Here is a 25,970-nt window from a genome sequence, read left to right on the forward strand (position 1 = left end):
CATAATGATTTGATATTAGCACATATTGCAAAATGATCACTATGGTAAGTGTAGTTAACATGTGTCACCATATGCAGATGGAAATTTTTGTTTTCTCGGGATGAAAACTTTAAGACCTCCTCTCTTAGAAACATTCAAATATGCAGTACTGTAATATTAACTATAGTCACCATGCTGTGCATTATATTCCCAGGACCTAATTACTTTATAACTCAAAGTTTCTACTTTTGAACTCCTTCACCCATTTTGTCCACCTCTGTCCTCTCATCCTGGCAACCACCAATCTGTTCCCTTTATTTATGAGCCCTGCTTTTGTGTTTGATTCCACATGTGAGATCATCCAGTATTTGTCTTTCCCTAAGTTATTTCACTTAACCTGATGCTCACGGGTTTCATCAAAGTTGTTGCAAATGGCAAGAGAATAATATTCCAGTGTGTGTGTGTGTGTGTGTATTCCATTTTCTTTAGCCATTCATCCATCAGTGGACTCTTAGGTTGTTTCCATATATTGTCTGTTGTAAATAATGCTGCAGTGAAGGCATGGACTGAACTTCCATACTGCTTTCCACAGCCGCCAAGCCAATAAACATTCCCACTAATAGTGCACAAGTGATCCTTTGTTTTCCACACCCTCACCAGCACTTGTTATTTCTTGTCTATTTGTTACAGTGATTCTAATGGGTATGAGGTGTTATCTCCTTGAAGTTTTGATTTGCATTGCCCTGATCATTAGTGAAGCTGACCACCTTTTCATGTACCTGTTGGCCATCTGTATGTCTACTTTGAAAAATGTCTATTCAGGTCCTCTGCCCATTGTTTAATCAGATTGTTTATTCTTTCTGCTACTGAGTTGTATGATTTCTTTATATATTTTGGATATTAATGGTTAAATAAATGTATGCCTTGCAGCTATTTGGTCTCATTCAGTAGGCTGCCTTTTCATTTTGTTGATAGTTCCCTTTGCTGTGCAAATGTTTTTTAGTTGGATGTAGCTCCCATTTGTTTATTTTGGCTTTTGTTGCCTTTGCTTTGGTATGAAATCCAAAAAATGATTGCCAAGACAGGTATCAAGAGGCTTACCACCTATGCTTTATTCTAGGAGTTCTGTGGTTCCAGGTCTTACAAGTTTTTTCTATGCCTGTTTTAGAGTTGCACTGAAAAACCGTTACTAGAGCCGGTCTTATTTTGAGGATAGAAAATGCAAAGATGACTTTTGGGGTTTCATGCCCTGTCCCTCCAGGGCTGACAATACGAGGGGTCAGAATTACAAGATGTCCCTGGCTGTGCCTAAAGAATCTGGAAAAATCCCCAGTCCTGTTTTATGATACTCATTGAGAATTATTGTCTCAGCTTTAGAGATTCAGTCCTCCAAGTAAAGACCTGGACTTCCAGGGTCAGGAAGTCCTCTAGCACCTCGTTCTGAATAAATTACCTCTTTGCTATCCAGGAGTGACTGGGCAATTTCCCTTGGGGATTTCCTTCTAGAGACCAGAAACAAACTAGTCCCAGGGAGTAGAGCTGCTTGCAGGGAGCAGTGTCTCTTGAGCTTGGCATACTGGCAGAGAATTTAAACAGGTGCCCAGGAAATGGGGCAGGGGGATTGCGTATGAGGTAGTTAGAGCAGGTAGACAGGACGTGGAGCACCATTAATTTTGGGAAAGGGACCGTAAAACTGAGGGTCCAAGTCACTTCCAGAGATGGTAACCACTTGATTTCCTAAGGTCCCTACCCTTTGGTTAATTTTTTCTATGCGGAGAATATAGTGATTAATGGACAGAGAGGGGTTAAAGATCGCTCACTGACCCGATTTTCCCGCTGAGGACAGAATTTCCAATGGAGCACGCACCCAGGGAGGTGGAGCAGATGGGCAAGAGCGGACAAAGGGCAAAGACAGGCGGCATGCACCTCTTCCCAAGCTTCTGCCTGTTCTGGCAGCCAGTGCCCTGCCTGTTCTGGCAGCGCGTGTGTGTCCCCTGGGCTCAGGTTCCTTGCAGGGCGCGGGGCGCTGGGAGCAGGGCGCGCAGCGCGGAACTGGGCTCCGTGCTGCACGGGAGCGAGCATGGCGGGGCCGCGGGCGCTGCTTCTTCTGGGCTTCCTTGTGCCTGGGCTCCTGCTCTCAGAAGCAGCCAAAATCTTGACTCTCTCTTTTGTGGGTAAGTGATTGGCCAAGAATCTCGGGGCAGACGCGTCCCGGGCACCGGTGCCAGAGCTCGGACAAGCAGCCCTTGCACAGAGCGCCTGTCCCTGCGGCTTCCCAGACCTGGCTTGTGTCCCAGGCTGGAGGAGGGAGAGGTGGAGCCTTTTGTCCAGGCATGAAGAGGTTCGTGGCTGCCAAAGTGGAGAAGATAGTTCTGGAAAAGAGAAAAAAACCCTTTCCTGTCTCTCCTGCTCAGGATGCGCTCTCTATGGCATTGAGCTGAGGCCAGAAGTTTGAGATCAGCCCAGTGCCAAGTGCCCAGGTTCCTCCTCTAGGGCTCCCCAAGCTGGGCGTTCAGAGGCTCACCCTAAATTTCTGGGGGTCTCATAAATTTCAAAGAGAAAGATCCCAGAAATCTCTGATTGATTTTCCATTAGGACCCTTCCTGCTCACATGCGTAGCACTGTGCCACAATGTCCTCCAGGGCACTTAGATTTAGGACATGGTGTCTCCGTAAGGCCTGGCTAACATGCACTATGTACGTTAGGATCAGGAACTCCTCAGACCTAAACATAGAGAAGCTCATCACACTGACATGGAGAGTTACAAAGGGCATTTAATGGAGAATTGCCAGAGGCCCAGGACTTGGGCCGGCGGGCTCTGTGAAGCTCATCCTCCTCTCCTCAACATCAACTTTCTGTTTCCTGCCTTTCCACCCCTGATCTACCAGCCCATCATCTCAGACCCTCTGTTCTCATCATTACAGAAATGAAACTGTGCATTGTTCTTAGGTGGAAGCCATTATCTGCTGATGAACCAGGTGTCTGAGATCCTTCAAGCTCATGGCCATAATGTCACCATGCTTCTCCAGAGAGGAAACTCCCTGATACAGGGTATGTTTTCCCACTGCTTGATGATATCTTCTAGTCCAGGCAAAGGACACCACCTTTCACACAGCAGGGCCCAGCAAAATGTTTTTTAGATAAAATTGGATTGAAAGATATAAATGTGTGTGTGTATCTCTGTGTGTGTTCCTGTGAGGCGATGGGACCTTGGCCCTGTCGACTGCATTCCCCACCGTGGTCCCTTGTCTCCTGCTCTTAGCTGGGCCTCTGCTCAGACCCAAGGAACCCTCCATACATTATTTGCTATTTTGGCAGCTACTACTTTATATCATAGCTTCAAAATGTGTGGAACAGGAGTGTTCATCCTGTTATGCAAGATTTCTTATAGGTGAGGATCACTTTTCTTTTTCAGTATCATAGATTACATTCTCCTCTTTATGTTACCTACAATTTAAGGAAGATTTTTGAGAGATTCCCTTATTTATGCAGCTAAGATTCAGCATCTATTGAGATGAACTTGTTTTCTTGAAAAGTCAGTAGTTGCCCACAAGTTTATCCATACTGTTGTTAGATGCTCTTAGTTGAGTCATTGAATCCAAATAGTTTTAGGTAAAGTTTAAGTTAAATTTATTTAGCAAGTAAATCTTATCAACTCCTCTCCTGACCGGCAAGGAAACAGCAGCACAGAGAACATCAATGATTTGTGCAAAGTCACTGAATAGATTGATAAGAACATTGTGTGGATTTAGGACTTTAAACTCTGGATTTCTCAGTGTGAAGTATTGCTCAAGCTTTGATTTAAAAAAGAAATCAATACTAAGCAGTGTCTTTGAAAAACAAAATCTGAGAAGTTATGAAGCTTTGACGATGACTTCAGATTACTGTGCAGATTATTTTAACAACTTTCTTCTAGGAAAATGTTTTATGTTTTAATTGTGGTAAGATATACACAACATAAAATTGGCCACTTGATCCATTTCTGTGCATAGTTAGTGACTTTATCTACATTCACATTGTTCTGTAACCATCATCACCATCCATCTCCAGAATGTTTTCGTCATCACAAACTAAAGCTCTATCAGTGTGACTATTACCATCCACTCCTAGCCCCAGGAACAAGTATTCCTCTTTATTTCTCTAATAATTTGACTGTTTCAGATATTTCATGTGAGTGGAATCATGCAATGTTTGTCCTTTTATGACTACCTTATTTCACATAACATGATGTCTTAAAGGCTCACCACGTTATAGCATGGATCAGTATTTCCTTCCTTTACAGGGCTGAATATTATTCCATTGTATGTATGTACCAGACGCTTATGCATTCATCCATTCATCTTCCAAACATCAACATGGATTTTTTCTACCTTTTGGATATTGTGAATAATGCTGCTGTGAACACTGGTGTACAAATATTAATCTAAGTCCCTACTTAAAACCATTTAAATCACCTTCTACATTAGATTCTGTATTCTCTACTGACAATCATGTATATATATCCTTTTGCATTTGCCTTAACTGCAGATCGATTAAATAGCTATAAAGTATTGATTTTTAAATGAGTGTTTTAATTTTAGAAAATGTTACTAAATATAATTAATACTTAAATTACATTAAGTTAAAGTAAAATTTTAGATTAAAAAAATCTTGGTAATACTCTGAACTTTGAGAAACTACTTAAGGCTACAGACCTTCTATAAGCATTTGTACTTTAACAAATATAGCATAAATACAGCAAACCTTTTAATCAATTGAGGAATTCATGAATCCTTTCAGTTTTATACTTGGGTTACAGGTTTTAAAGTATAGAGTTTCTTTCAATATTTCACAGTATAAGACTTTATGAGGCTTTAAAAGAGCATATTCATTCACTTCAAGAGTAGATTTTAGCTAGCTATTTACAAATAAAGGAAACACATGACCCATGGGTAGTTTTTCTTGACCTGATGCTGATTCCAGTATACTGTAACATTTGAACCACTAATTAACACCTGGTTTGGACACACTTCCCCACTTTACTTATTTATTTACAATTTGTGGTAAATAAATGTAATTTATTATTTTATATCATTGAAAATTCATTTATTTAATGAATAAATGCCATTCTAGGCACTGAAGAAGCAAAGATCCCTAATCTTTACAAGTATACCTGTACCAACCAATATCTGGAATCACAATGTAGTTACAGGTAGGATCTGAAAGAATACTGAGAAGTGTGATAAAAAATTTAAAAACCCCAGATGGCCTTGTACAGACTGTTATAAAAATACAGATGTTGAGAGCATGACACAGAAGGACTAAGAAAGAAGTAATCTATATTGCCTTAGACTATATGTAAATCATCCTAAACAGACTTTTACTGGAACTATAGCTGATAAAATCTTCATGCTGGTTATAGTAAAATATGGCAGGAAAGAGATATATTGAAAGGAGAACAATTAAGCATTAAAAGACAGGACTCCATGATTCTGAGCATTCTCAGCCTACCCAGACAGCAAAAGATTCTAAAGTTGGGAGATTCACTGTCAGGAAAGCAGAGAATCATTTTGTCTGGTAGAGAAAAAACAGCGGTGTGGCTGGGAAAGCTCTTTCTATTGCCTCTGAAGGATCAAGAGGTCAGAATATCCAATTTCACTGGGAGCTCCTTGAAGATCAGGTGTGTGTCATTTATGGACCCCTTCTGCCACATTAGCAGAAGCCAAAACAAAGGGAGAAATTATCTTGTAAAGATCTGTGGATCAGCTCCTTGTCTTGTGGAGTGGATTCCCATGACATACCCAGCAGATCTGCAAGGCACTTGAGAATTTTATGGCAGAGGAAAACTGTCTATTTGGAACAAAGGAACAAAGAAAGAATGACAATAAACAAGGCCATTAATACCTCTAAAAGTTAGATATAGGTTAATAAACTATTCAGCAGAAAACTCATGAAGGACAGGACAGCCCTGGGGGTACAGCAATGAGCCCAGAGTGCAGAACTTTAAACACACATGGCTGAGCTTCAGATCTCAGGTGGTTATTTCCAGTCCTTAAAATGTACTATTGTTTTTATGACATTAAAGTTCATAGGGTCAGACTCATTATTCCCTTCTATTTTGTATCTGTAAGTGGTATCTGTAAGTGGTATCTTATAGCTGTCCCACTATGGTTTCTTAGGAGCAGATCTTGTTTCCTCATTTCACTGGTCCACAGGTGGATAGATATTTTACCTCTGGATGGATAATACCAAGACTCTCACCCATAATTGATTCAATTATTTGGATAATATAATTTGGGACTTTAGAACTGGTGACTTTTAGATGAGATTTAGAATGAAATTGAATTGATGGTGTGGTACTTTGTGACTTCTGTGGATATTGGGATGCGGTAAATGTCTTATGCATGTGGAATGAAATGAGTATGTGAGGTCCAGAGAGCAGGACATGGTAGGAAGATAACATCTTCCCAAAGAAATCCACATCCCAATCTTTAAAGCCAGTGAATAAGCTACCTTGCATGGCAAAAGGATTTTGCAGATGTGATTAAAATAAAAATCTTCATAAGGAAAGATTGTCCTGAATTTTCCAGGTGGGCCAGTGTAGTTCCAAGTGTCCTTCTAAAAGAAAGTTGATAAGAGAGAATAGAAGGAAGTGTGATGTTGGAAGGAAAAACCAGTCATGTGATTTCCAGTTGAAGGAAGGCATGAGGCAAAGAATGAAGGCAGCCACTACGTAATGGAAGGGGCAAGAAAATGACTGCCCTCCAGAGCCTACAGAAGGAATGCTGGCGTGCATGCCAGCACCTTGCTTTTATACTGAGAAGACCCATGTTGGACTTCTGTCCTCCAGAGCTAACAGATAGTAAATATGTTTGTTTAAGCCACTAAGTTTCTAGTAGTTTGTTACAGCAGCAGGAGGACACTGATACCACCATCATAGGTCATCAACAGAACTCCAGGAGGCTTAAGAGATGTTGCCCAAGTCTTTGTATGAAGGCAAGTTTGGGAGACACTAATCACAGTGCCTACTGTACTGCGATTTGGATACATTTTAGAGTTTTTTTTTTGCTGGGTACCTTATTCAAAGCGGGCTGTTTTCCACGTAATAAAGCATAAATGTAACAGATAAATGAAATATATGTTGCCTACAGATTGCTATATGGCCTGAGAGGTGATGGACCAGTTGAGATGTTGTGGTGTCATGATTCAATAGTTGTTTCTTGACAATGCCATGGATAGGGAGGCCTTAAACTGACCAAATAATTCTGGGGAATTTAACTGAGGTCCTGAGATTCAAGCTTTGTGTGGTAAAATGGCACATCCATGTGTGAGGTCCTTTATTTGTGTTTCTGTGCCCTGAATGTGTGTGTTAAGTGAATGTCCTTTGAGGAGGGCGTCCTCAAGGGAATGTCTTACCTGTGCTCCTGGTGAAAGTTGGATGTGATTAAGATGTTGCTGAAAAAGACTGTGGCTAGTGGTAGGGCTGTTGAAGTACCTCTTGGGAAGCTGATGAGAGGCGTATTGTGTCACTTCCTAGCTGGGGCAAACTGTGGTTAAGATCCTTTTGAAATAGGCTCAGAACAGAATGTATTAGCCAGATGTGTGACTGCAAAGTGTTCGCCAGGAGGTACTTGGATAGAGTCAGTAATTTCACTATGACCAGGCATTGGAGCTTTAATCTATGGGAGCATTAGTTTACCCTCAGTCCTTACACACCCTTAGGTTGTAAGTTATAACTGATGAGGGTACACATGCATGAAGAGAAAAGCAATGTCTATTTCTCAATTAATAAGGCTCATTTGGAAGAGCAGGACAGGCTCCCAAGCAAATCTGAAAAATGGCTATCCAGAGCAAAGAGGGCTGACTAGCTTGAGTTTTGCTGTGGGTAGGGGTTGCGATGGTTCCCTCTCCTTGGCCTGAATTGCGTGGTTTGCAAATATCACTAGAAATGAATGAAGGAGCATGAAGACTTTTTCCCACTTTGCCAAGATGAGGGAGTGGGAGATAGTGCTTGAAACCTATCAGCAGACAGACATCAGAAATGCACTCAGACATTTTAGGGGAGAAATAGTAGGGGAGAATCCATGCTGGTAAGTAGAGGTGCAGAGGACAACTCTTTAAATTTAGCCTTCTGGTTCTTTTTGCTGAACAAGGAACTATTGGGTGTATCACTTTACATAATGAAAATGAGTTTTTCTGTAACAGAAAGAAGAGAGGCTCTGGAATCAACATGGCTGCATTTAAATGCAAACTCTACCACTTCTTATGTGGACAACTTGAGAAATTATCTTAAACTCAATAATTTGTTCCCCCTGTGACATGAGACAAGTACATATACCTTCAATGAAAGTTTTAAATGGTATCTTCCATAACTTTAAGTTGAAAATATTTCTGAATTATTATAGGGTTCTCAATAAATAAGTTCAGTTTAGAATTTTGGGAGACTGAGAACATATCCAAAGACCAGACAAAAATATATCATAAGGTAAATAGTCAATTAAATATATATTGGATCAAATATATGTTGATATGATGCTGATGATACTTGATGTTTTGTACATATTTAAGTTTTAACCCTTTGTTATGTTCTTAGATTTTAAAGAGACAGAAAAATCATATCAAGTTATCCCTTGGCTTCCACCTGAAGATTTTAACAAAGGACTTAAGGAGATGTTTGAATTTTTTATGGATGAAGCTTTGGAAGGCAGGTAATGTATTCTTATTGTTTGAAGCAAAGAGTCACTATTTCAGTGGTACAAATGAATGGGTACAGGCATGGATGCTGGGACTAAGGATATGAGAAAGGGTTGGATGGCTGGCTGGCTGGAGGGAGGGAAGGAGGCATAGGGATGAGTTGGTGGCTGGCAAAATAGGAATTTCACACCAAATCATCCACTGGAGATTCTACCCTGCTCTGTACTGTCCCTTTTCTTCAGCAAGCATGAATGTATTTCTGTAGAAAGTGGACGTACTTCCTTCTGGAACTTCCTCATAACTCTTCTCTCACAATTTTTGAAGATTCTGGGAAAATTCTACTTACTAGTCCTGACCCTGTTCAAATCTGACTTTTTCCAGAAAACCCCTTTTCCTCACTCAAACTGGAATACCTCGGTCCTTCCTGTATAGCTCTAACCTCACCTACTCGTGTGACACTAATTCTATATCATCTTGTTCTTTAGTTCTGTATTTTAATTACAGACTTTGTCTATTCTCCCTCAATTTAATATGTTGGAAGGAAGGTAAAGGGAACCATGCATTCTTGAAAGATTTTTCTGTTTATTAGGCAATTTCACCTTGGAATAATTAACCGTATTTTAAGGACTTTTACAGTATTAACTGAAAGTATCCAAAATAGTTAACAACCCCCCCTTTATTCTGTATAATCTTTAAAAATGCCCAACAAAGGATGATTTCAGCCAATCATTTCCATTTTGTGACTTGAAGTTGGTCCTAAAGATCGAGGAGATACCTGCACAGTCCTAGTGAATTCTCAGTTCTGTGCCTCCTCTGTCTGGGTGGGGTGTGAAGGTGCTGTGGTGTGCAATCAGAGGGGTGGCTGGGTGTTGTTCATTATCTCATTTGTCCATGCAGCTGCCAGGCCCCTGAGGTCCTGAGCCTTTGCTCCTGTTACCTCTGTTACCTTCAGATGCACGGGTATCCTCATCCACGTCCCCATATGTTGTACAAACAGTAAACATGGTCACATTTTACACAGGCAGTGATAGGAAAGCACTGCAAGAGGATAACGCCCTGGAATAGCCCCACAGGCAAACTCTCATTTACGTGTCCATAGGCTTTGCCACTGGGTTCTCTGGTCCCTCAGCCTGTTTTGAAGTGGACAGGCTTACCGTATGTTTCAAAAGCAGGCTTCTTTTTCCCTTCATTGTTTATCCTGTGGGCATAGAAAAGTGGAATTCCCATTTTAGGTTGCTTTTTGAGTGCTAATATGATGAAAGAGTCCCTTGGGTGAGGGGATCAGTCACAATGATTTTAAAATATGGCCTATATCAGCAATATTTTTTGGACTGTGTCATCAATGACTTCTACAGTTTGGCTGAATAAACAAGGAAATCTCTCATAACAAGTCAGTATATAAATGCATGATCACAAGGACATCACAGAATTTATCAAAGTGAAAGAGGTCTGTAAGGTCTGCGATGGTCAGAGATGGCTGCCAGAGCAGAAGGCCCAGCAGTGACAATTCGTTTTCAGGGAATGTAATTCAACTGTGCCCTTAGATTTTGAAAATTTAGTGTTCAATAATGTATTTGAAGTGGAATAGAGGATGATGGGGAATCAGATCAGAGAGGAAAGAGGAAGGAGGAAGGGGGCACTTTAAAGAGCAGAGCATCTGTGCAGAGTGGCTGAATGAATGTATATATAGACAATGAGGGTATTTCTGATCTAGTAGGTGAGCTGCTGCTAGGTATATTCTTGTTTACTTGGGATAAATTTGGGTAGCTAAAGATTTTGAAAAATGTACTGTGAAATTAACACATCCAATGATTATCAATCATTTATTTTCTTTCTTATAGATTTCTATTTGAACACTTATTAAAACTTATGGAACAATTGGGGCTTCAGTGCAGTCATTTCCTAAGGAGAACGGATATCATGGATGTCTTGAAGAATGAGAACTTCGACCTGGTGATAGTTGAAAATTTTGAGTACTGTCCTTACTTGGTTGCTGAGAAACTTGGAAAGCCGTTTGTGTCCATTCTCCCCTCCTCTTTTGGCTTTGAGATGTTTGGATTACCGAGCCCCCTGTCTTATGTGCCAGTATTCTTCTCCATGCTAACCGACCACATGGGCTTCTGGGGTCGAGTAAAGAATTTTCTGATGTTCTTAGATTTCTCCAAGAAAAAATGGCAAATGTACTCTACGTTTGACAACACCATCAAGGAGCATTTTCCTGAAGGCTCTAGGCCAGTTGTGTCTCATCTTCTGAAGAAAGCAGAGCTGTGGTTTGTTAACTCTGACTTTGCCTTTGAATTTGCTCAGCCCCTGCTTCCCAACACTGTGTATGTCGGAGGCTTAATGTCCAAACCTGTTAAACCAGTACCACCAGTAAGTACACCTTAGTATGCAATGTGGACGTCATGCAGAGCCCTTCAGTGCAGAGCTGGTGGCCTGCCTATGGGTCCTGGGAGTGAAGCAGGGGGAGGCAAATGAGGTGCCTAGGACACCCTCTTGAAGGAAGGACTCACTTTCAGGGTCATACAGGTATGTTGATAGGACTTGCACAACCCTGGGTTTGAACACCTCCTTAAATGTTGTACCCCGGGTCCTCTCCTGCCTCATACTTGTCTTGGCCCTGGTGGGATAGTCATTTTTTTAAAATTTTATTTTGGTATCATTAATCTACAGTTACATGAAGGACATTATGTTTACTAGGCTCCCCCCTTCATCAAGTCCCCCCCACATCCCCGTTCACAGTCACTGTCCATCAACATAGTAATATGCTGTAAAATAACTACTTGTCTTCTCTGTGTTGCACAGACCTCCCAATCCCCCCCCACTATATATGCTAATCGTAATGCCCCCTTTCTTTTTTTCCCACCCTTATCCCTTCCTTCCCACCCATCCTCCCCAGTCCCTTTCCCTTTGGTAACTGTTAGTCCATTCTTGGGTTCTGTGCTTCTGTTGCTGTTTTGTTCCTTCAGTTTTCTTTTATTCTTATACACCACATGTGAGTGAAATCATTTGGTACTTGTCTTTCTTCACCTGGCTTATTTCACTGAGCATAATACTCTCTAGCTCCATCCATGTTGTTGTGAATGGTAGGATTGTTTTCTTCTTATGGCTGAGTAATACTCCATTGTGTGTATGTGCCACATCTTCTTTATCCATTCATCTACCGATGGACATTTAGGTTGTTTCCATATCTTGGCTATTGTAAATAGTGCAGCGATGAACATAGGGGTGCATCTGTCTTTTTCAAAGGGGAGTGCTGCATTCTTGGGGTAAATTCCTAGAAGTGGAATTCCTGGGTCAAACAGTATTTCTATTTTGAGCATTTTGAGGAACCTCCATACTGCTTTCCACAATGGTTGAACTAATTTACATTCCCACCAACAGTGTAGGAGGGTTCCCCTTCCTCCACATCCTTGCCAACATTTGTTGTTGTTTGTCTTTTGGATGGTGGCAATCCTTACTGGTGTGAGATGATATCTCATTGTGGTTTTAATTTGCATTTCTCTGATGACAAGCAATGTGGAGCATCTTTTCATGTGTCTGTTGGCCATCTGAATTTCTTCTTTAGAGAACTGTCTATTCATCTCCTCTGCCCATTTTTTAATTGGTTATTTGCTTTTTGTTTGTTGAGGTGTGTGAGCTCTTTTTATATTTTGGATGTCAACCCTTTATCGGATCTGTCATTTACAAATATATTCTCCCATACTGTAGGATACCTTTTTGTTCTATTGATGGTATCCTTTGCTGTACAGAAGCTTTTCAGCTTGATATAGTCCCATTTGTTCATTTTTGCGTTTGTTTCCCTTGCCTGGGGAGATATGTTCAAGAAGAGGTCACTCATGTTTATGTCTAAGAGATTTTTGCCTATGTTTTTTTCTAAGAGTTTTATGGTTTCATGACTTACATTCAAGTCTTTGATCCATTTCGAATTTACTTTTGTGTATGTGGTTAGACAGTGATCCAGTTTCATTCTCTTACATGTAGCTGTCCAGTTTTGCTAGCACCATCTGTTGAAGAGACTGTCATTTCCCCATTGTATGTCCATGGCCCCTTTATTGAATATTAGTTGACCATATATGTTTGGGTTAATGTTTGAAGTCTCTATTCTGTTCCATTGGTCTGTGGCTCTGTTCCTGTGCCAGTATCAAATTGTCTTGATTACTGTGGCTTTGTAGTAGAGCTTGAGGTTGGGGAGTGAGATTCCCCCCACTTTATTCTTTCTTCTCAAGATTGCATTGGCCATTCGGGGTCTTTGGTGTTTCCATATGAAGTTTTGAACTATTTGTTCCAGTTCATTGAAGAATACTGTTGGTAGTTTGATAGGGATTGCATCGAATCTGTATATTGCTTTGGTCAGGATGGCCATTTTGACGATATTAATTCTTCCTAACCAGGAGCATGGGATGAGTTTCCATTTGTTAGTGACCTTTTTAATTTCTCTTAAGAGTGTCTTATAGTTTTCAGGGTATAGGTCTTTCACTTCCTAGATTAGGTTTATTCCTAGATATTTTATTCTTTTTGATGCTATTGTGAATGGAATTGTCTTCCTTATTTCTCTTTCTATTAGTTTATTGTTAGTGTATAGGAAAGCCACAGATTTCTGTGTGTTAATTTTGTATCCTGCAACTTTGCTGAATTCCGATATTAGCTCTAGTAGTTTTGGAGTGGAGTCTTTAGGTTTTTTTTATGTACAATATCATGTCATCTGCAAATAGTGACAGTTTAACTTCTTCTTTACCAATCTGGATTCTTTGTATTTCTTTGTTTTGTTTAACTGCCATGGCTAGGACCTCCAGTACTATGTTGAATAACAGTGGGGACAGTGGGCATCCCTGTCTTGTTCGCAATCGCAGAGGAAAAGCTTTCAGCTTCTCTCTGTTCAGTATAATGTTGGCTGTGGGTTTATCATATATGGCCTTTATTATGTTGAGGTACTTGCCCTCTCTACCCATTTTGTTGAGAGTTTTTATCATGAATGGATGTTGAATTTTATCAAATGCTTTTTCAGCATCTATGGAGATGATCATGTGGTTTTTGTCTTTCTTTTTGTTGATGTGGTAGATGATGTTGATGGATTTTCGAATGTTGTACCATCCTTGCATCCCTGGGATGAATCCCACTTGGTCATGGTGTACAATCCTTTTGATGTATTTTTGAATTTGGCTTGCTAATATTTTGTTGAGTATTTTTGCATCTACGTTCATCAGGGATATTGGTCTGTAGTTTTCATTTTTGGTGGTGTCTTTGCCTGGTTTTGGTATTAGGGTGATGTTGGCTTCATAGAATGAGATTGGGAGTATTTCCTTCTGTTCTATTTTTTGGAAAACTTTAAGGAGAATGGGTATTATGTCTTCTCTGTATGTCTGATAAAATTCTGAGGTAAATCCATCTGGCCCGGGGGTTTTGTTCTTTGGTAGTTTTTTGATTACCGCTTCAATTTTGTTGCTGATAATTGGTCTGTTTTGATTTTCTGTTTCTTTCTGGGTCAGTCTTGGAAGGTTGTATTTTTCTAGGAAGTTGTCCATTTCTTCTTGGTTTCCCAGCTTGTTAGCATATAGGTTTTCATAGTACTCTCTAATAAGTCTTTGTATATCTGTGGGGTCCATCGTGATTTTTCCTTTCTCATTTCTGATTCTGTTGATTTGTGTTGACTCTCTTTTCCTCTTAATAAGTCTGGCTAGAGGCTTATCTATTTTGTTTATTTTCTCGAAGAAGCAGCTCTTGGTTTCATTGATTTTTGCTATTGTTTTATTCTTCTCAATTTTATTTATTTCTTCTCTGATCTTTATTATGTCCCTCCTGCTGACCTTAGGCCTCATTTCTTCTTCTTTTTCCAATTTCGATAATTGTGACATTGGACTATTCATTTGGGATTGTTCTTTCTTCTTTAAATATGCCTGGATTGCTATATACTTTCCGCTTAAGACTGCTTTTGCTGTATCCCACAGAAGTTGGGGCTTTGTGTTGTTGTTGTCGTTTGTTTCCATAAATTGCTGGATTTCCATTTTGATTTGGTCATTGATCCATTGATTATTTAAGAGTCTGTTGTTAAGACTCCATGTGTTTGTGAGCCTTTTTGTTTTCTTTGTACAATTTATTTCTAGTTTTATGCCTTTGTGGTCTGAAAAGTTGGTTGGTAGGATTTCAATCTTTTGGAATTTACTGAGGCTCTTTTTGTGGCTTAGTATGTGGTCGATTCTGGAGAATGTTCCATGTGCACTTGAGAAGAATGTGTATCCTGTTGCTTTTGGATGTAGAGTTCTGTAGATGTCTATTAGGTTCATCTGTTCTAGTGTGTTGTTCAGTCCCTCTGTGTCCTTACTTATTTTCTGTCTGGTGGATCTATCCTTTGGAGTGAGTGGTATGTTGAAGTCTCCCTGAATGAATGCATTGCATTCTATTTCCTCCTTTAATTCTGTTAGTATTTGTTTCACATATGTTGGTACTCCTGTATTGGGTGCATATATATTTATAATAGTTATATCCTCTTGTTGGACTGAGCCCTTTATCATTATGTAATGTCCTTCTTTATCTTTTGTTACTTTCTTTATTTTGAAGTCTATTTTGTCTGATACTTGTATTGAAACACCTGCTTTTTTCTCTCTGTTGTTTGCATGAAATAAATATCTTTTTCCATCCCTTGACTTTAAGTCTGTGCATGTCTTTGGGTTTGAGGTGAGTCTCTTGTAAGCAGCATCTGGACGGGTCTTGCTTTTTTATTCATTCTATTACTCTGTGTCTTTTGATTGGTGCATTCAGTCCATTTACATTTAGGGTGATTATTGAAATGTATGTACTTATTGCCATTGCAGGCTTTAAGTCTGTGGTTACCAAAGGTTCAAGGTTAGCTTCTTTACTATCTTACTCTCTAACAACTTGCTTATTGAGCTATTATAAACATGATCTGATGATTCTTTATTTCTGTCCCTTCTTATTCCTCCTCCTCCCTTCTTCATATGTTGGGTGTTTTGTTCTGTGCTCTTTTTAGGAGTGCTCCCATCTAGAGCAGTCCCTGTAAGACGCCCTGTATCAGTGGTTTGTTGGAGGCAAATTCCCTCAACTTTTGCCTGTCTGGGAATTGTTCAATCTCTCCTTCATATTTAAATGATAATTGTGCTGGATACAGTATTCTTGGTTTGAGGCCCTTCTGTTTCATTGCATTAAGTATATTATGCCATTCTCTTCTGGCCTGTAGGGTTTCTGTTGAGAAGTCTGCTGATACCCTGGTGGGTTTTCCTTTGTAGGTAACCTTTTTTTTTGTCTCTGGCTGCCTTTAATACTTTGTCCTTGTCTTTGGTCTTTGCCATTTTAATTATTATGTGTCTTGGTGTTGCCCTCCTTGTATCCCTTGTCATGGGAGTTGTGTGTACCTCTGTGGTCTGAGAGGTCATTTCCTCCCCTAGTTTGGGGAAGTTTTCAGCAATTATTTCTTCAAAGTCACTTTCTATCCCTTTTTCTCTCTCTTCTTCTTCATGTACCCCTATAATGTGAATATTGTTACATTTCGATTGGTCACACAGTTCTCTTAAAATTCTTTCATTCCTGGAGATCCTTTTATCTCTCTGTATCAGCTTCTCTCTGTTCCCGTTCTGTGTTTTCTAGTCCATTAATGGTCTCTTGCATCTCGTCCATTCTGTTTTGAAGTACTTCCAGAGCTTGTTTTATTTCTATATTCTCCCTCCTTAGTTCTTGCATATTTCTCTGAAAGTCCATCACCATGGTTATGCCTTTTGTTTTGAATTCTTTTTCAGGAAGATTGGTTAAATCTATCTCCCCAGGTTCCTTCTCAAGGGAAGATGTATAAGATGTCAAAGCTGTCTGGGTTAGTCTTGTCTGGATCAAATTTTTTTGCCTTTTCATGTTGATAGGTGCAATGGTGAGCTATTGACACGTCTATCAGCTGGGAGAGTCAAGCCTCTTTTCACTTGGCTCCTGGCCTTTCTTTACTGGGACAACTGCGACCCCTAGTGGCTTGTGTTGGGCAATTACATGTAGACTGGGTCTCTCTATCTTGCCGGGCTGGTATGGAGGAAGCTCCCTTGCTGTTGGTGTGGTCAGCCTCAGTCTGCTGCTCTGCTATGGCGGGGCCCTGGAGGGGTAATGGACAGGGGGCTGTTTGGCTGTTTACCTCCGTGAGAGGTCTCAGAGCTGTTGCCCAGGGGGTTAGTGCGCCCGGGTTTCCTTGGAATTTCCAGCTGCTGGACTGTGACCCGGGATGCTTCTGTTCAGCTGTGGGGTCCCTGTCCCTTTAAGACGTTCAAAAAGCACTCGCTTTTCTTTGTCACAGGGGCGCCAGCTTCGGAACCTGCTCAGAGGTCTTACTGTCCTGCTTCCCTAGTTTCCAGTACCCCATGCATGCACTGTGTCTGTGCTCTGGTGTGGATGGCTGGGGCTGGGTGATTAGCAGTCCTGGGCTCCCTCTCCCTGCCCGCTCCAACTCCTCTCCTCCTGCCAGGAGATTGGGTGAGGGGCCTTGGGTCCCACCGGGCTGTGGCTTGTATCTTACCCCTTTCACCAGGCCCTGGGTTCTCTCAGGTGTGGATGTAGTCTGGCTGTTGTCCTGTGTCTTCTGGTCTCTCTTTTAGGATTAGTTGTATTTGTTGTATTTTCAAAAATATATATGTTTTTGGGAGGAGATTCCCACTGTCCTACTCACGCCACCATCTTGGCTCCTCCTCTGGGATAGTCCTTTTAATAAGTTGATATTTTCATACGATCATATTACAGTAGGTATGTAATAAGCATCTGTCACATGCAAGGATTGTCAAGGGGAAGAGTTATAGTGAAACACACAGCACCATGAGATGAGGGTGGCCAAGGCAGGACTTCGTTTGACTGACAGTAAGAACCACAGGCACTTTCTCCAGGCCCCCTGCCCAGTTCCTAACTCTACCAAGTCCCTGGTTTGGTGGATCTGGTGTCAGGCCTGGGCACTGAAGTTGTAAACCACTGGTGGTTAGAATGGCCAGCCCAGACTCAGCCCCACTGTTCTAAATGTTTTCAAAATAGAGGGGAACTAAGGTGAGTTGTCTGACTGTTATCTGTCAGCAGAGGGTTGTAATTATACAGAATTTACCTAAATAATACCTTGCCAGTGGGCAGGGAAGTGTGTTGTACTTTGTTTTCTAAAGGAGGGACAAAGGCTCCCGTGGTAAAGGTCACATTCCCACCAGCATTCATTTCAGAACCAGGGAGACTGCCTGTCTTATCTGGGCCTTCCAGGCACTGAAGTGTCACCCTCCTCTTACTGACCTTTCATGGAGAAAACATGGAGAGCTGGGGGATGATCCATGGGCTAGATGGGCCTGAGTGGGTGGAAGGACTTTTTAGGGATAGAGCTTGGAGGGAAGGTGTTCCAGTTGGGGAGAACAGTTGACTCCAGGTGTGAAGGTAAAAAGTAAGCCAGGAATAACTCTTGGTTTCCTGGGTGACTCTGGCTAGACAAGAGCAGAAGATTCAATTGCACTGGTATTGCCAGGCCAGATTGCAAAATGCCTTCCCTTACAGGAGAGCAAGTCAGGCACTGGCCATGGGACAGGGGAGCGAATTGTTGGTGAGGTAGCAGAGACTTTTGAAAAAATTTTCTCCTCTGTATTTTCCATATTTTATGTAGTGGTCTTTGTTGCATTTATAATCATAAAGGGATGACAAGGCTGCTGTGGAAGTGGTCTTTAGAGATGGTGAATCAGGCAATGTTATGCTGGATGGAATCAACCCAATAGTGAGGGTCTAGGAGCAGGGAGAGGGCCTTGGAAGTCCAGAGAGAGTCAGGGTCTGGAGAAACACTTGAAGCAAAAATTGACAGAACTGTGTTACAGGTAAGATTTCAACATTCAGTCAGGGCATTCTGCTGTACTGCCTAGGGGCATAAAAGCCAATCTGCACAGAACAGGGGTTCGCATGGGCATTGGCACTTTAAAATCCTTCCCTTGTGGGTATAACCTGCAGACACATGCATGAACCCCTGAAGTAGAAAGTGAACCATAAAGATCAATGACTGAGAATATCATGGAATATTGGGGCAAAACATGCTAAATGTCACACTGTGTGTGCATAGCCAGTTGCCTGTCCTCTTCTGTCCCTGATCCCCTTCTTCTTTTGCCAGACACCTTCTACCAGCTTTTCCACTCCAGCCTCAGACATCCCACCTCCCTCTGGTGGATCCTGACTTCACTGCTTTTCTTCCTTATACTACCACCTCTAGAGGTCTTGGAGAATCCCATGTGACCATGTCTCCATGGACCTAATATGAGTAGAGGCTCTAGATGGCCCTGACACCATCGTAAGGGTTCCAAAGAAGAAAGATGTTCCTATCAACAGAATAGGTGTGAGAAGAATGCAGAAGAAACTGAGCCATGAGCTGTGAGTCCCAGAGGCTATGAGAGTGGGTTTAGGACAGTGAGCTCCAGAATGGCAGGGGGGTTGTTCAGTTAATAACTGGCTTCCATTGCATGGCTGTGTAGGCTTTTATGAACCACTTTGTTCCTCTCCTTTCCTTACTTCCCTCTCTCCAGGAATTTGAGGATTTCATTGCCAAGTTTGGTGACTCCGGCTTTGTCCTGGTGGCCCTGGGCTCCATGGTGAGCATCTTTCAGTCCCAAGAAGTCCTCAAGGAGATGAACAATGCCTTTGCCCAGCTCTCTCAAGGGGTGATATGGAAGTGTAACCCTTCTTTTTGGCCCAAAGACATCCAATTGGCAGCAAATGTGAAGATTGTGGGCTGGCTTCCCCAGAATGACATCCTTGGTAAGGGCTGCTCAGGTCTGCTTCTTTCTTGATTATGTGTTTAGGGCCCATCAAGGCTGTGGCCTTTAAGTGGGCAATGCTGTCAGGATGAGTAAAGGTCTGATAGCTAAAGGGAAGTCTTCAGAGGGCAGGAATGGAGCCGCCAGCTGGAGATCTTGGGGAATCAGTCTCTACCTCCATAGAGAACAGATGACCAAACAGCCTTTGCCCTCCATTCTTTTCTATTTTAGGTCAATGTCAGCAACCATAGACCAAGTGCATTTGGTCTAGTAAAGGTCACTTAACCACAATCAAAAACAATCTGTGGATGCTGAGAAAACTTATCAGGGAGTAGTCACACTGTGTGTAGTGGCTTCATGAGCATCCTCTCGCCGTGTGTCCTCACACATACATACACACACATCCTCCTTTGCTACAGGTGTGAATAACTCATACCTTAAGAACACTGATGGTAATGGTGTCTTTAAAAGTGATGAAACCCCTGAGGCCAAGCTGAGCCACCTCATATCCAGTTGTTTACTCCATTGCGTCTTTGCTACCAGGGAGTTCCCTCAGCCCCCAGCAGGTTTTCCCTGTGCCCAGTGCTTCTTCTTACAGACTCCTCATTGCCGTAGCCACTGACTGTTTCAGAGGTTCATAACCTATGCTATGAACCAAAAACATCTGGGGAATATAAGGAGCAGATTCCTGGTTCTACTTCTGTAAATGTATTTCTTTAATTCTGGGGCAGGACACATGATTCTAATTTCAAAGAAGAGACAGGGAGATCCAGATGCACATCCCAGTTGAGCAGCACAGTCTGAGATGAACTGTTCATAATCAGTGATCATTTTAGTTAGCTCTAAATAAGGAGGGTTTGGAAATGCTGGAACTGGAAATACTGCGGTACAGAGCTCCATCTCTGCTTTCAAGGGACTAGTCATTTTTTGAGGAGAAAACAGGGACTGTCAGTTTTATGAGTGCCATGTGATTTGTGATGTCAATGACTGTGTCCAGAATTCAGGAAGAGGGAGATTATATGGCAGATGAGAAAAGACTGCTCATAACAACAAGAGAGAGAGACAGACAGACAGACAGAGACAGAGACAGAGAGAGTCAGAGGGACATGTAAAGAGAAAACAGAGCTGAGGGAAGGCACAGGGGTGATAGAAGGAAGGAAGCTTGGGTGGATACATAGAGATATGTTCCTGTCTTAGCACTATTTTCTACAGAATTCCCTGGATTCTGAGTCTTTGTTTAAATCTTATCTATGGCAAGGTATCTTAATAAAAGGCAAGGGTAGGAATTCTGTATGTTGGAAACAGCTCCTGGGATATGTTCCAAGCATAATCATCGTTATAACAGCTCCAATGCACCTCTAACATTATCTTGATGTTTTCTTCTACTTTTGCCACTTTCCCTGGTGTTCTGAAACTCTCCATTCTGAAATAATCTGCTGTCCTTCTTATCTGCAACAGCTCACCCTCGCATACGTCTTTTTGTCACCCATGGAGGAATAAATAGCATAATGGAGGCCATCCAACATGGCGTGCCCATGGTGGGGATTTCCCTGTTTGGAGACCAGCCTGAAAACCTGCTCCGAGTAGAAACTAAACATTTAGGTGTCTCTGTCCAGTTAAAGCAGTTGAAGTCTGACACACTGGCTCTGAAGATGAAGCAAGTCATAGAGGACAAGAGGTACGTGACTCTCTGGGCTTGAGGTCACATAGGAACCATCAGGCATGAAGGGTACTACGTGGGTCTTCTTTGTAACACAAGCAGAAATGTTGAGGACATGCGCGTGAAGCAACAGCTGACTGTTTCCTCTGAGAGCCAGACTAGCCATATTAGGTTAGATGCTGAGAACAGTTTTCTAATTACGGGTTGTGAGAGACACACACTATCTACACAGAGTCCCCTGAAATGTCATATATTTTGGGGGCACTTGTATAGTAGAGTTCCCACTGAGGCAGGAGGTTGCTCTTCTGTCCAACATGCCACACTGTGCCTACCTCAGGCTCTTTGTCTGAGCTGCTCCCAAGAACACCCTTCCCTTCTGTTCACAGGCAGCTCCTTCATGACATTGGGGTATCATCTTCAGTGCTGTTTCTTCAGAGGCTGGTTGCTCTCTCACAGTCCTAACTAGACTCCTCTCCCACCCAGTCCAATCATAATTCATTATTTCCATCTTAACACTCCTTGAGATCTGTAACTACCCCATTGTTTTATGTTTTAATTTTTGTCTGTCCTGCCACAATAGAGTGCATATGCTCCCCCAGACAGCAATGTGTGTCTCTTGTTTCCACTATGTTCCTGGTCCCCTCCCAGGGCTGCCACAAATTAAGTTTGAATAAATTTCTGTTACCTGAGTGGATACATGGGGTCTCTTGATGTCTCTGGTAACCTACAATCAGCGCAATGTGAAAAGAAAAATACATATCTTGTTTCTCATAACTAAGAGGGACTGAGTAACTTGGAGTTTCAAGGGCATAAATCTGAATCAAATTTCAAGACTTAACATGTTACCTTGCACATAGGAGACATGCAAGCACTTTTTGTTATATGACGGGAAATAGCCACCCAGTTTATGACTCTCATCCTTGAAAGCTTGGTAAGCTGCAGGTGTTAGACAACCCCAGAAATTTGTTTATATTTGGTTTGTCATGTATTGCAAATGTTTGCATTGTGAAGAATGAATTTGTAACTTCTGTTGTATTTTCAAAGACTCAGACCTGAAATGTCAGTCATCCACAGGCCCCTGTGTTCGGGCCTGTTGGACTGTGATGGTCTCTAGACATTGTACCTCAGGGCAAGGTTAATGATTTGTGGGGCCTGATGGAAAATGGAAATGTGGAGCCACATTTTATAAGACTGAAGCATTTGAAGATTGTGACAGCAGAGAATTACGTCAAGCACAGAGGCCTTGTTCAAATATGTAAGCCACAGCTTGTGATGCGAGTGCTGGCCCACATGATGCTCTCTCTGCACGGCAGGAAGATGCAGGCCTCATCCAGGCCACGGTGCCCAAAGTCACATTTGTTACCTAGCCTGACAGTGGCAAAGTAGGTAGTCAATATCACATAGTTACTTATAGTTATGTAGGTATGATTATATTTCTATATATTTCACTATATATTACATATATATGTTACTTCATATCTATTCTGTCTATAATCCTGCTTGGGGTAGATATTAGACCCTATTAGTTCAGTGACATTTTTATAATCCAGCACGATCAGCACTAAGCATGGATCTTTGTATATAGGCCGCAGTTAGATCTTTGCAAAGGGGCCTGGCTGGATTGGCAAGGCCAAGATGACCAATTTTCCTTGACCCTGACTCTTTTGTGCGTATGGTGGAAAATGTGTGTCCATGTGTCATGAAAGATCTCTAAGACATCTAAGAGCATGTGAGTGATGCCATGCCCTGTCTCACCAACAGGTACAAATCAGCAGCGGTGGCCGCCAGCATCATCAGGCGCTCCCACCCCCTGACCCCTGCCCAGCGGCTGGTGGGCTGGATCGACCACATCCTCCAGACAGGGGGTGCAGCGCACCTCAAGCCCTATGCCTTGCAGCAGCCGTGGCATGAGCAGTACCTGCTAGACGTCTTCTTGTTCCTGCTGCTGGTCACCCTGGTCGCCGTGTGGCTCTGTGGGAAGCTGCTGGGCATGGTGGCCAGGTGGCTGTGTGGGGCCAGGAAGCTGAAGGAGGCCTGAGGCCATATGTGGCTCACCATTTCTCATGAACCTCCCTCCTGTTCTGGCCACCCTTGTTCTCCACATCATAGCCGTTTGCTCTTTTTGCTACAAATCCCTGCCTGCTGGCTTTGAAATTCTTTATTCAGCACTTGTGGAGTTTTTTATTTTCCAGTTAACAAGGGCTATTGTGTGACTCAGCCCTTGAGTCATTTGGACCAGTGTCCCTGAGAGCTAAAGCCTGGAAGCCCGCCTTCCCTGGCATGGCCCTCTGGGAGGCCCTGAGCCTGAACATCCCAGCCTCCATGGCCAGGATCTTCTCAGCCTCTTTCCCTCATCCTGCCTCCACCCCTTGTCATGGAATGACTCCTAAGACAGGTGCTTTGCTAATACTTCTCTGTTCTTTTTGCTTCTCTGCCAACTCTCCTCAAAGCTCGGGAAGCTACACGTATCCTTTTGACAAGGAAAGTAAGTTTTCACACTGTTATCTTCTCCCTCTCCCTGGCGAAGAGACTTCTGTCCGCATGCCTGGAATTCTTCCATATTGCCACTAACAGCTGTTAGGGAAAGTGGGAAGGTCTCTGCATTGCAGCTGGTAAGGACTCAGAGACCTGGGAGTGGGCATTGGGTTATCTGACCTTAGTGTTTGATACATCGTAAAGGGCCATGAAGCCTCCGCAATGCTTGACCCATCAAAGCAGAATTTCTTGTTATTTCCTGTGATTTTGTCCTGGCCTAAATAACAAATCAGCAAGCAGTCTTTTACACACTAAAAAATAAACCTTTAGTCTGTTTGTTTGAGTCTCCAACTGGGCCTGAGGCAGCCCCTGGTACAGACTTGGCCTCAATGAGTTTCTTAGTGTGAAGGGGACATACCGGCAGGGAAAGAAGGTGATGATGTCTGTCACAGAGCCCAAGCCCTCGATTCCTGTGCAGGTGAGAATGGGGAGCGGGATTGTGGCTGTTGATGCCAAGACAGTACAGGGAGGCCTATGTGGTGTCCCTCATGGGACTACTGCCTAGACCAGTGGGCACTGAGCCTTTGGTGCTATAAGAAGGTTAAACTCCCCTTATTTCCAAGTTTGTAGAAAATGTGATTTATACATGGATTCTCCTTTCAATCAGCATGGCTCTGTGATCTTCTGTGCCAAAGACTTTGGGGTAATAACTAGAAGTTATCCACATCAAAATGTCCCCACATGGAGAATGAAGACTTTAGAATGTCTAATAGGCCCTCCACATACCACAATGTAACTCCATGGCATTCACATGGTAAGATCAATAAGAAGAACAAATAAAACTAACACTTTCCCATATGTGGAAAACTCAACATCAAATTCAGAAGTTTTTTTCCTGAGCTCCTATTACAAAGCTTTGTGGAGAGCTAGTGAGTTCAGAAAAATAGTGCAGACAAGAGGAAAAGGGGACAGAAGGCCCTTGGATGAGCCAGGACTATACCCAGAAAGAGAAAATCTGCATCCCATATGGAAATCCCGAGCAAGAGTCCTGGCAGAGCAAAGCTTTGACCAAGGGAAAGGGACACAAAAGCATGAGGGACCCACAGCATCCACCTTGGAAAAGGCTCTGTGTCTGAGCGAGAGGAGGGTAGATGGGAAGGGGGAGCACTCTGGATAATGGGTGATGAACAACAGAAAGGCAGCCGGAGAAAGTGTGGGGTGTGGCAGGACAACAGGAATCCAGAAGGCTGGATAATACAAATCCCTCAGCCCATCCCCAAACACAAAAGCTATACATTAACGAGTCTGCAGTTGTAGATCATTTGCTATAGGACTTTGCGTGTTCTTAGATGTCTGTATCTGTCTCTCACTGGATATCTGCATCAATGGACAATGCATGGGAACATGAATGAAATAGTGACTCTTTCCACAATTAAAAAATTTCGATTAAAAATGTATGTAGAACATCTGTATAGACCCATATGTCTGATATGTGTCCTCCCCATCCAAATTAGCAAATTTAGAACATTTTGCTTGTCTGACAATTTCATTTTGGTCAAATGTGTAACAGCATATTGAAGTTATGGGAAATGACTCCATGACTGGTCCCCAAATGGACTGAAATTATGGAAACTAGGAAGCTGCAAATATTGTGGAAATTGAGCCCTTAGGAAAGGAATTGACCAAATATCTCTTTTTTCTCTTTATAACCTTATCTATTAAGATAGTTGAACTTTATCTATTTCAATAGACCTGTTTAAAAATGTCCAGCTGACTCATGTTTCAAAGTGTACATCTAAAATACAAGAATACGGGACCTTTGAATAGAAAATGAGACAAATAGAGAAGGACAGGTTATGCAATATGGAGCTGTGTCTAAAGGAGCCATTGGTTTGATGGAACTTGTACTTCCCCTGAGGATTAAGCCCTCTTTCTTAGGTTCCTAGGATTATCCTAGGATGGGTGATGTCTCAGTCTGTCATGCACACAAGATCCTGTAGCCCCACCCTTTGGGCCTCACGGTTATCATGAATGTCTTAATTTGATGCTATGTAAAATTCAGGCCCCAGAGGGGACCATCTTGACAAATATATTAGAATTTCAATGACTGGTTCTAATTGATGGCTCCTCATCCTTCTATTCCAATAACTGTTTCTTATGCTCATATTCCAATTCCCATGTTTCTGACTGCTACACATAGTAACTTGCCAAAAAGGAGGATCCCAGAAATAGCTACGGTCTCCATTAGGATCTCTTCTACTCACATGCCCAGCACTGTGCCACGGTTTCCATCAGTGCAGTTGATTCTTTAAGACATGGTGTCTCCATAAGGCCAGCTAATGTGTAGCATATACCTTAGCGTCAGAACTCTTGAAGATATTAGTACAGAGAAGCTCATCATACTGACAGACAGAATATGAGATGAACAAGCAAATGTT

General features: G+C 42.1%; 1 protein-coding gene across 1 annotated transcript; it reads left to right on the forward strand.

Moving 5' to 3' along the window:
- The first annotated feature begins 1,273 nt into the window (after positions 1-1,273).
- Positions 1,274-25,000, forward strand: LOC108407811 (UDP-glucuronosyltransferase 3A1-like). Its single transcript, XM_037002145.2, has 7 exons — positions 1,274-2,153; positions 2,929-3,030; positions 8,552-8,666; positions 10,494-11,025; positions 19,167-19,398; positions 20,856-21,075; positions 22,819-25,000. The coding sequence occupies exons 1-7, from the start codon at positions 2,060-2,062 to the stop codon at positions 23,093-23,095; spliced, it is 1,572 nt and encodes a 523-aa protein (XP_036858040.2). The 5' UTR covers positions 1,274-2,059; the 3' UTR covers positions 23,096-25,000.
- Positions 25,001-25,970: the final 970 nt, after the last annotated feature.

The sequence above is a fragment of the Manis javanica genome, chromosome 1 (genome assembly GCF_040802235.1).
Source record: "Manis javanica isolate MJ-LG chromosome 1, MJ_LKY, whole genome shotgun sequence".
NCBI classification, from domain to species: Eukaryota; Metazoa; Chordata; class Mammalia; order Pholidota; family Manidae; genus Manis; species Manis javanica.

Bases quoted from the DNA above. Each gene is read 5' to 3' on its own strand.
- LOC108407811 (XM_037002145.2), top strand. From the start codon at position 2,060: ATGGCGGGGCCGCGGGCGCTGCTTCTTCTGGGCTTCCTTGTGCCTGGG. The intron at 3,031-8,551 runs GTATGTTTTCCC...TTATGTTCTTAG, and splicing joins AGGAAACTCCCTGATACAGG to ATTTTAAAGAGACAGAAAAA. The intron at 8,667-10,493 runs GTAATGTATTCT...TCTTTCTTATAG, and splicing joins GATGAAGCTTTGGAAGGCAG to ATTTCTATTTGAACACTTAT.